The 11,460-nt window shown below is 43.1% G+C and overlaps 1 protein-coding gene across 9 annotated transcripts in view; it reads left to right on the top strand.

Moving 5' to 3' along the window:
- Positions 1 to 201: 201 nt before the first annotated feature.
- The window catches only part of MACROD2 (mono-ADP ribosylhydrolase 2), a 741,850-nt gene continuing 730,591 nt past the window's right edge, over positions 202 to 11,460 (top strand). For 2 of the 9 annotated variants that reach the window (XR_009727135.1, XM_061364762.1), the window contains exons 1-2: positions 225 to 480; positions 4,896 to 5,012. Coding sequence is in view for 5 of the 9 variants with exons in the window: in XM_061364762.1 (XP_061220746.1) it covers positions 435 to 480; positions 4,896 to 5,012 (163 nt within the window). In the remaining 4 variants the exon portion in view is untranslated. Of the gene's footprint in view, positions 481 to 4,895; positions 5,013 to 11,460 lie in introns of all 9 variants that reach the window. The other 7 variants (XR_009727138.1, XR_009727137.1, XR_009727136.1 and 4 more) reach the window with 7 other exon arrangements.

Genomic DNA, 11,460 nt, shown 5'->3' with positions numbered 1-11,460 from the left:
GCCGCTGTCGCACCCAAGCACCCACCACACCCGCCGGTCCCCGCCACAACACCCTCCCTGTTACACACACACAACCCAGCGCCGCCGTCCGCCCCGCCGCCGCGCTCAGGCTCCTCCTGTCCGGTGCGTCCGCCGGGCCCGGTGCGGCGGCGGAGGGCGGAGGAGGGGGCTGCTGAGCGGCGTCTGCCGGAGCCAACGGGCGGCGGGGAGGGAGGCGGGCGCTGCGGGGGTGTCGGGTTAGAGCGAGGCGTGACCCAGCTGACGGGCGCCGTGCGGAGCCGGGCGGCGGGCGCGGAGCTGAGGCGGGAGCAGCAGCCGCGGGATCAGGCAGCGACGCGCGGCGTCGGTAGCGCTCGGCTCTGGCGCGGCGTCTTCTCCACCCCCTCGTGAGCCTGGGGAACCTGCAGCTTAAAGCCGCTGCCAGCCACACCACCATGTACCCCGGCAACAAGCGGAAAAAGATCTGGCGGGAGGAGAAAGGTATTACCGACCTTCACACCGCGCCCGGGGCCCGCTTTTACCTCTCGCCGAGCCGTGTGGGAGGCAGAGGGGGGTCCCGTCCCCTCAGAGCCGCCGCCTCGCTGGGGGTGTCCGGCGGCGCTTCCCGCCGCCCGGCGCTGAGGTGACGGGGTGGGGGAGGGGGGTGCTCCGTGCTGTTGTCCCTGGGGTCTCCCATCTAACCCCCCCCCCAAAATCCCGCGTGCTCGAGGTCCCCCCCGCCGTCGCTGGGGGGGGGGATTTTGGGGTATTTTCCGTCACCTCGGTTATTTCGGACTGAACTTTGCTGTGAGGAGAGGGGCGGGCTGGAAACGTGCCCCTCTCCTGAGGGCTGCCCGCCCCCAAGTCACCTTGTGGAAGTGTTTCGGGTCGGAAAGTTAAACCCATGCCGCCGAAACGTGCTTTTCCTCCTTTTAACCCGAATGTTCTCCACGGAAAAGACGGTTTATTGTTACCTTCGGTGTAATGCGCTTGAGTTTAGCTTCTAGTGTTGGTCGGCCGGGGTGGAACGTTTGGGGTATGGGGCTCTCAAACCTCCCCCCCCCCCCATTATTTATCCTTTTCATTAAGGACCACCCTCCCCCCCCACTCTGCGTTACCTCAGTTTATCAAACCCCAATGTCAGATTCCAGAGCATGAAAACCAAGCATTTTTGCAGATCTTGCCATTTTGATACTTTATGTTGATCACGTGGAAAGCAATGTAAGAATTAAGGTAAATTTATACAGTGGAATTAAAATATTTACATGGGGTAGGAGGAAAGCTTCTTGCCTGGTGGGTTTATGAAAAAAAAACCCTAGAATTTCGCAAGGAGTAGGGGTATTAAAGCCACACTATCAGGGCTTAGTTTAAGCTTTCTTTTCTTCGATCATCCCTATGACTCTATGTTCTGAGGTAAGAAGGCAGGGGACAAGTTTGAAGGATGGGTCTCATCCTTTGTGGCAGAAATCAAGTGCGTGTGTCTAAGGACAAACTGTTAAAACACAGATAAACTGATCTCTCTGTAGATTAGCTGCTCCTGTCACTCTTCAGTAAACACAGTTTTGTGGCATGGTTTTCTCCTTGAAAACTCTTACAAAGCATGTTCTGTAGTTAAGGGGAGGAAACAAATTTTTATCAGATGCTTTAAGTTTCTATTATCAACAGAAAAGATAGAGTTAAATCTTCTCAGGCACTGCTTATGTGTGATCAACTCTGGCTTTTCCCTGTGCAAGTCCCTAAATGCTGTGTGTCGTGATGTTCAGAAATGCTGGTTTTGTGCTGGGGCAGACAGGGAAATGTTTCTGGTATGCTCTGGTGAGTTATTCCCATTACTCCCACTTGTCTCTTCCAGCTCTGCTGCTGTGTAAATTCACAGCTTGGCATGTGAACTTGAACTCTAAGCAAGCAGGGTCAAGTTGAGGGGTTGGAGGGTAAGCTGAAAGCCTGAGCTGCAGGCATGCTTTTGTTGTCTTAGCCGGCTGTGAGGATGGTGGTCTCCATCCGTGCAGTGGTGTTATGGAAAGCAACCTGGAGCTCAGGACTGCTGCTGAGGTTTTTCTACCCAGGGAGGCATGTTTGTGGAGTGCTTGCCAGAACTCTGTGTCTCTTTGGCTAGTGAGAACGAACAGTGTTTGCCCATCTTCTGCTCCAGTAACTGCTTTCCAGCACCGTGGTGATGATGCTGGGCCTGGGTATTGAGAATGAAAAAACTTCTTTGTTCATTGTTGGCACTGCTCTTCAGATTGGCTGTTCTCTCCAAGTACCTTCTTTACTAGAGAGGAAAACTGTACAAGCTCAACTTCTTTCTTTCTTTCCTGCCTAGATTGCACTTCTGAAATCCAATCTTTTGTTAGGTCTGCTTTTGCCTTTCCCAGGTACTTCTCAACCCCTGTAAAGCTGGCTGTGATCCCTCATTCTGCTCTTCCCATGAAGCTTGGAGTGCAGTTGTTCTCAGCCTGTTACACTCTGAACGACTTCTTAAAGAGAAAAAGTACTGATTGCTAAATATTGAGTTCAAACCCACTGACAATACGCTTGCTTTTCTTAATTACTTTCTTGGTAATTAAGGGTTGGTCCATGTTCTCCCAGGAGGGATTTTACTTGAGGACAACTGAAACAGAGTAGGAGCAGGACTGGAGTTGATTTCAGTCCTAGGCACAAGCCTGGTCTGTCCGCAACCTTTCAAAGGCACTTCATAAGGGTACAGGCAGAAAACCGTGCTTGCGGCTAAGGCTGCTGGAAGCATCTTTTGGGAGGTTTGTGTATAATTAAGACTCAGTTTAAGTTCTTGCTGCTGCCTCTTGAGCAAAGTTTTATAAAGCCTTATTGAGAGGAGCTTGTGTTTTGAAGGCACAGAACTGGCTGTGTAACTTCTTGAGCAAAAGGCTGTTAAACTTCCTCTGCTTCGGTCCTTCAAACCTGACAGCTTTCTCAGGTTTGCCTTTCTGTAGTACTTGTAATGTGTTGTTAAATACTTGGTGTTTTGTATGCTTGAAGATCAAGTAATGGAGTTAAGTGCATGTCTGTTGTGCATAATGGTGATCCTAATCACATTAGATTTACTTTTGCAATTGTAAATATCCAATTAAGACACCAGGCCTGAATAATGGGAGAGAAATGTTTTTTGTCAACTGAAGCAATGGTAATACTGTCAAAAATACCAAAATAGGTTTATTGTGATGAGGGAGTCTGTGCTTAAAACCTGCCTCTGGTTGTTAGATTGCTGATTGCAGCCTGCATAATTAGGAAACTTTAATTTGTAAGGAAAAAAAACAACCCAAAGCCCAGTGAAAGCGACTTTCTTTTTTTCTAAGGTTTGATCTGAGAAGCAGTTTCCGTGTTCAGCTCGCTCACTGCTCCTTCAACTTGAGATCAAAATATTCTTTTCATGTCCATCTAGTCCTTTATGCCAGAGGCAAATAATATGGGTCTAGCCCTCCCCTAATAGCTCTTGAATCATCAAAGAGCATTTATTACTGATTAATGTGTCAAGAAAAAGTATTACTATGGTAATAGTAGTACAGTGCCACTGGTAAAAATGGACCCAGAAACTTGACTAGTGCATGGGCATCCTGATATGTTCTACAAATTACCTTCCTTTCCCTCTTTCCCCCTCTTCCCCCCCCCCCCTCACCCCTTTGGAAGCGGAAAAGCTCTGGATCTTATGCTGAGCTAATATTATGTATTGATGTGAGGAGGGAGCAGATGTTGCTGCAAAAATCAGGTACAGGGTCTTGTTGAAGTGCTGGGGTTGTTTGCAGTATTGGGTCATTGAGATGTGTTTGTTCTAATCTTAGAACTGGGTCCATTTATAGCCAGGTCTGAAGAATAGTGTGGTTGGCAGTAGCCGTCATAAATGTACAGTCGTCGAGGCTTCACTTTTCACTAAATGTCTGAAAAAGGACGTGGTGGCTTTCTCAGGAGAAAACAGCCATCCGTCTGTGTTTGAATGTGGTAACTGTGTCATGTTAATGTTCAAATTAAAATCAGTAAACCTTAACCCATGCTGCTCGCTTTAAACCTACGTTCAGTTTTGCAGCACTTTAAACCCAGCAGATGCAGCTTATTGCTGGTCCTGGTCTGCTTTTTAGAAACATGTTTAGCCAGTGGATGGCAATGGTCTGTCCTAACACTTGGGGTTATGTTCAGCCAGGGTTTGTCACACTTGCATACGTGTGTTGCTTACTCTTGGGTATTTAACAGATACACTACTATTTTCTGCAGCTACTGAATTTTGGCTCAGAATGGGTTTAAATGCCACTGGATGTTTCTAAATCAAATGACAGCAGTTTTCTCATGCTGAGAATTACAATATGTGCAGAACAGAAAAAAAACAACCAAATGAAACCACCTTTCTTATTACCCCAGCCATCTACAAAGTGACAGAACATTTGCTCTAGCTCTGATTTCTTTTGTAATGTAGTAGCACTTTGTTAATTTTGTACTATGCCTTTACTTGCTGGCATTGGTAGCATTTAAGTTAAAAATGTTTTAATTTAGATCTTCCTACCTTTTTTGTTTTAAAGTTTTAGCTTATATCTGCAAAAACTGAAGAACAGAATTTATTACCTGAAAATGCTCTGTAAAACAGTTTAATAAACTTGCTGTTCTCTTATCCTTGAACTAGCGTCAGGAAGAAGAGGTACAAGAGTGATGTGAGGAGGAAGTCAGGATAGCTGAGAGGGTAGTGAAAAGACGTTTTTTTTTGCTGAACTGGGATATCCAGAAATAGGTGCATGCAGTTGTTCACATGCACTGTGTTTAGCTTTAGTTGTAACTCATTGAATCGCCCGTGCTTGATTCTCTCAAGTGGTATTTAATTGCATCAGGGTTGCTGAGTTGGTCACTACTTGGCTAATGTGCAAGAATACATGAAAGCTTGCAAAACTTCTCTTCTTTCTCTTTTCCCTAAACAGAGCGCCTGCTGAAGATGACCTTGGAAGAAAGACGCAAAGAGTACTTAAGGGAGTATGTTGCACTGAAAACTATTCCAACATGGCTGGAAGACTTAAAAAGTAAGAGTGAAGGTGATGGTGAGTAAATCATGAGAATCTCTTTAAATATAAACTATTCTGTTTTCTCAATCTGAAGTTCCTTTTCAGGGAGGGGCAAGGCTTAGGACCTGTCTTACTGCTAACAGTGTCAGCCTAACACGAGGAAAAGAGCACTTCAGGAATGGGGGGGGGGGGAAACCCCAGCAAAACTTCTTAAAGCCTCACTGGTATTCACTAGCTCATCAGGTATCCCAAGAAAGAGTCACAGCAGCACGTCAATGTTACCCTTACATGTGTAAAATAGCTATGGTGGACATGGGTCTTACTTCCCAGATAGTCCAGCAGTCAGCCATGCCTGATGAATTTTGCCTTCGAAACTTACAAGTGTAGTAATATGGGGAACCAGGCAAAATAGTGGTGCTCTTATAGGTGGCTGAAAAGCAGAGGGATAGTGTGCAGGTTGTGCTGTTTTCTGAAAATGCAGATGTGGGAGAAGGTTGTATTTGAAGCCTGTCTTATGGTCCTGTCAGCTTTCTTGGGCTGAGGAACATGAGCCAAGTCTGGATTAATTACCCTTCAGCATTATCGTGGTTATGATCAGCAGCAGTAGAGTTGTCTAACTACTTCAGTGAAGGCTGACCCAAAATGGGAATCTGATTCACTTGTAGAATTCTGTGTTCTGTAACAGTGCCTTGTTCTTAGTCTAGTTGCCTTTCATTGATGTAAGGGTGTGAAAGAAGAGGGATGACTTTTGAGCTGGTTACCTCTTCTTTTTCTTTCTGTGTCTTGATATCCTGCTTGGCTGAAGCTTGTGTGTTTTGGAGGAGGATCTGACTATGGGAACTAAAGTGTTTCCTGCTTCTGCAGATACAGGACTAGTTTTCTAACCCTTTTGATATCATTAAGGACTAATAGTGGCCTGTGTGAACAGGTGTGTAGAGTAATAGTGGGGCTGCAGGTGAATGTGGTCTTTATGGTAATACTTCAGGTGAAGTGAGGCCTGGAACTAATCATCTGTTATTAATAAAATGGGAAAGCTGTAGCACTTCTTAGCACAATCTGGAGGAGTGAGAGATTTGCAGATGTCATAAACAACTAATGTTATCGTCTACTCTTAAAAAGCATCTTGAATGACTTTTGAAGTGAAAATGTCAGAGGTTGATGAACTCTTCAACAGCGATTAGTAGTTGTATTCCAACAGTATCCATAAACCTCTTTCTCCCATTAGAGTAGCTGTTTTGTATCTTAGAATACCATGAAACCTGTCCATCTATTAAAAAAGGCTACATAAAAATGGATTACCTGACTTTTCTGTGTGATACATGGGGAGATGCAGTATATCATGTGGTTTAACTGGGAAGCTCTTTAGCCATTCTAGACTAGGCTGCCTGTATTTGAACCACTCTCAGATTCTGTATAATGTGCTGAAATTCACAGGTCTTATATTACTTGGGCTGCTGAATGTGACAAGGTGTGGATTCACATTGCAATTGCTGTTACACTTCACATAAGCCAAATGTCAGTGTCTAATATGCAGGTATTGAATCATGGCACTGGTGAATTCATTTTCTTGTAGCTGCTCCTGCATTCTTTCTGTTAGTACCAGTACACTTCAAAAAAATGCTGGAAGGCAAAAGTTGTGCTAAAACACTGCTACTTGAAGCTTTTGTTATGCTGTACATTCTAGAGAGAAATATCCACAATTGCTTGTTATCTTTGCTGTGTTTGTTGTAAGTAAGCCATGTGGAATAGTGGACTTCTAGGGGGACAGACTGCTGAAATGCTTCTGCATTTCAGCTGATCAGTACAGTTAAATATGTGTATTAATGTGACTGTTATTTCATGCATTTCACACTATTTCCCTTAAATGTTGCCCTCACTTTGGAGGTTTCAAGAGTAAGAACTGCCTGTCTGAGCTAAAACAGTAAAAAATTTAGTGTTTAAGTCTTCTTGCGGGTGAGAACTTTTACTCTGTGTACTGGGACATGTGGAGGGCAACTGGTACAACCTAAATGAGACTCTGGAAACAGCAAGTGAAGGCCCAGGTAGGAGGAAATCAGTCATGACTTGGCAGTGCCATGCACAAGTTCTGGTATTTTATTCAAGGGAAAAACTACTTCTTGCAGTGACCAACTAGAAAAGTCTAAAGGGTGTGTGTGTGGGGAAATCCTCTGTATGCCTGTCAAGCCAAACCAGCAGCTGATGGGGAATGTAGAAGTAGTTCTTTACCATTTACTTCTAACACTGTATACAGTGGCAAAAATGATGGATTGATTAGGAAAGTGTGGAGTGGCTGTTCAGGAAGAGTGATGAAGAGAAATCAAGAAAGCAACCAAGAACAACTAAAGTGAAGCGGATGCAATCAATCAGCTGCTGGAATAAGAAGCTGTAGGAGAAGGGCTGGCAGTAGTCCCTGTAGATACTCAGCTGGAGATTAAGGGTATTCAGGACTGCGCACTTTTTTGTACCGGCTGTTAGGAAAGCTGCATGAAAAATACAAAAACTTTATGGTACCTATTTATAAATGCAAATTTAAATGAACATCTCCCCACACTGAGAGATTCCAGTCTGGAAGTTTAACAGAAGATTGAAGAGCCTGTGAACTGCTGGAACTGAAATGACCTAAAAAGTTCATACTGGGAAAGAACCAATCTAATTGCCATGATACCACTGCATGTTCATTATTGACAAATTTGGAGAACATACCTTAGTTTGTGGATGAAAGCAGTTCTTCCCCATCCCTACTCCTCCACCCTTTGATATGAAGTTGTGTTTAGAACTAAATTCTGAAGAAAACCAGCAAAGCTTGGTGTAAGTTGATGTTAAGGTAAATTTTGGCAAGGCTGGAAGTCTTTATAACAGAGGGATGTAAACAACGCAAAGGCGTTGAGGAGTAAAGTCAGGGAATTCTGAATGTCAGTTGACAAGGGCTATGTCTCTTATAGCATCATAGTCTTTGCAAACATTTGGCAGTTGAAAGCAGCTGTGTGTAGTTCTTATCTTTGGTTTGCTCTTCTGTGACTAAACCAAAAGCCTACAGTTTTTACAGGTTTACTCATGTGGACATGACTACCTGTAAGAAATCGGTTTGGTGTGAGTTTTGCTATGGAATTTGGTCAGTATTTCTGATGCTTTTTGATATGGGTAGTGTGTGCAATGTGGAATCAGGGATTAAGTCCCGTGCCCCCTGCTCTAAAGTGATGAAAGCAAGCTGAGGTGGGTATGTGTGTTTGCAAGGACTACATTGTCAACACTCCACGTTTTGTGTACAGCTTGTCAGGCAGCAGAAGTGAACCTTGGAAATCAAGTATGTAATGCTGTCCCTTCTTCCATTGCTGTCATTGGCAAGTGGCCCTCTTTAATGTAGGAGATGGTAGGAGGGGAAAAATTCTTGTTCTTGAAGTAGTTCTGTAAATGTAACCTCTGCTTTAACTGCATGTATTAAGGAAATAAGGAGTTGTGTGCTGTGGAAATGAAGAATGAGCTTGTCATGCAGGGCTGGCTATTACCTTTATACTGTAACCCGTTGTTCCTCCCGCTTCTTATCCTTCAGATGCACTAAAGGCAGACACATCTCATCTCTTCAGTTATGTACTTTGAAGCAGCGTTCCTTCCTCATGATATGCTAATAATGGACTTGTATTTTGAAGATCTGGAATTTGTATACCTCTATTACAATGCTATTTATCGTATACTACTTGATGCTAGGCTTTCATCCTGTAGAGCAGTGGTAGCGTATGTTTTGTCATGCTTGGTGAATAAAATGTCCCCATGTAGATGAATAGAACGTTTTTTGAAATCAAATATATATATATTAGCTCTTTCTTAGGTGCATACTTATTCCTTTGCTGTCTTTGCTCTTCAGTGGGGAATGTGAGACATGACTTCAGAAAATGTTCTTGAAAGCTTTTTTAAAAATCAGGGTCTTGGGAATTCTGTTGTCACTGAGTTTCGTGTGTCACTGGTAGAAAAATGTTTCGTTGCATTAATGGGCTAATTCAGAAAATGGAATAAATTATGCAGTTTAACTCGAGGTAGCTGTCAGTCCTGCTGAGTCTCCCAGCCTCTGGGATTCATAGCAGCAGTGCCAAGCAAACAGCAAATTCAGGTGATGCCTTGAAGATCTTTGCTAATGGTAACAGCTACTTTTGATTGGATGAAGTTAAAATGGAAGGACACAGTCATTGTAAAGTTTATATTCATTTAAAATTAAATGACATAAAAGGTCTGCAGGATTGGAGTTTTTTTTTTTTTTTAAGTCTTGAAGTATGTTTAGATGTTTTGGCAGCCTCTGTATTTTCTTTATCTTTTTAGAAAATGATATGGTTCAAACTGTATTCAAATTAACCTACTTTAACACTGAGGGTTTTATATATAATAAAAAGGTTTGGATTGAATGAAAGCATCTTTGTACTCTGAATCTATAGCTTTCTAAATATTCAAAGTGAGTTGACGCAAGATTAGAGAGGCAAAGCATCTAGATGAGCCACTCAAAATGCTTCATGTTGAAAAGAAATTGTATGGTAACACGGAGCTTCGTTGACCAGCATCTCTTGAGCTAGTTAACTAAACACAGGCAATGCGGCATTCTTCAGAGCTTCTCCCTGTGGCCCTGTTTGATATGAATATCTGTTCTGTGGGAACTAGGAATCAAGGTGATGATGATCAAACAGCCTTTGAAAAGTAATGCTGCTACTAAGCTGCAGTGAAATTCAGCCAGACAAGTGAGAAATAGCATCTCTCTCCACCACTCAGTTTTCAGTGAGTTATACAGGAAAAAGAAATTGCGTTCTCTAGAATATTGATTGTCAAAAGTTGCCTGACGAGCAAGAAGTTCTGTCTGTAATGGCTGTGTGAAATGAGTATGCTTCAAGACTGCCTCCCCTCACCAAACCAAGTCCATCAGCTTGCACTGTGTTTTTTTCATACAGTGACTTTAACAACTGTCTTTTAGAACTGATTTCTAGTTGAGTGACAAGGATGAAAGTAAATCGAGATATGTTAGCTCAGTGTGATGCTTGCTATCTGTCAGTCAGAGAAAATGGTGCTTGCGCTACTGAAACTCTTCGGTTAAGTTCACAGTACAGCAGGTTTTCTGCAGAATTCACATAGAAAACTGCAATAACTTGTGTGCGCAGTTCAGGATCTCCTGCTATTAGCTGTGGCCTTGAATGTGAATTCCAGCTTTGCTTAAACTCTTGCTGTATTTGGTTTTGTCCTTACTTATACATTGGCATGCCACTCGGTTACTCATGCTAAATGTTTTATCACAAGGTCTCTTGAGGACTATTGTGTTTAAGGTTGGAAAGCTGTGTCATTTGAATGCATGCGGAGATCACTGCTTATTAATTGTCTGTAATAGCTGGGGAAGCTCAGCTAAGAGACTGCCATCTGTAGCTTCTATGGATTGTGTGAAGATCATGGTAATGAAGTCTTTTGAATACTTAAGAAATTACGTGCTTTTTGTGGAAGAGGCTATAAACCTGTTTGTGCATATCTGTTATCTGTCTGTTATTCCTTTGCTGCTTCCTCAATATATGCATGTGTGGTAACATCAACAAACCATGTCCACAGCTTATTAGTCTGTTCTAAAGGTGTCCAGGACTCTGTGCCCATCTCATAATGTGGAGTGACTTTAAGGTTGGGGTGGTTTACATTTGGCAGCAGTAGATACTGAAGGCTGCCAGAGTGATAGGGAGTAACTGGAGCCCTGTGTGCTGTAATTCTCCCAGGCTCTCAGCTGCCCTTTGGGGATCTGTCATGGACAGATGCAAAGTTGCGGAGTGCTACAAATCTGACCATGTGATCTGCTGACCTCCCCATTCTTCAGCCTTCCAGATCATACACCTCAGCTATTCTTTTCCAAAGATACAGCCTTGTACAGCACAGAGATGGGGGAAAAAAATCCATGTGCAAGTTTACTTGAGTGTAAACTTAGAAATAACCTGGGGGGGGGATGGTGGTTTGTTTTTTGAGGCAAATATTCGTATCTAGTTAGTGATCCCCTGATACAGGGGGATAAATCAGAGTGTTTAGTGTAGTGGGGAAATGCAATGTACCAAAAGAACCAGTATGTATTCAGTTGACCTTGTAATTCCCTGGTGAGTGGCATGCGTATCACCTTTATAGGATGGATTAGCTATCAAAGAAATGACACTTGCAGTACAGTTCTCTGTAAAGTGCTTTGGGGGCAAACTAAAAAAAGTATCTTGCTTTCAGCAAGTGTGAGAGATGATTATTAAAAAGCAAAAAAAAACAATCAGCCCTTTTTATATTGATTAAGAACACATAATCCGGTGTGGCTAATCCTCCTTCTAAGAAAATATATCACTTGTCTTTGATGTAATTAAGATGATGACTTTTTTTTAAGCTGCTGTTTCAGGATTGTTTTTTTTTTTTAACAAGTTAAGTTCCACACAGTGTTAAGCTTATATAGGTTCTTGATAGAGCTATCGTTTTTTGACCTTTTCCATGCAGCTGAGAGGTC

This window comes from Neopsephotus bourkii, unplaced genomic scaffold, assembly GCF_033783945.1.
Source record: "Neopsephotus bourkii isolate Nb327-2 ecotype Australia unplaced genomic scaffold, CSIRO-AGI_Nbou_v1 NB_1250, whole genome shotgun sequence".
Classification (NCBI taxonomy): Eukaryota; Metazoa; Chordata; class Aves; order Psittaciformes; family Psittacidae; genus Neopsephotus; species Neopsephotus bourkii.
Note: the sequence above shows the minus strand (reverse complement) of the source record. Positions and strands in the feature narration are given on the sequence as shown.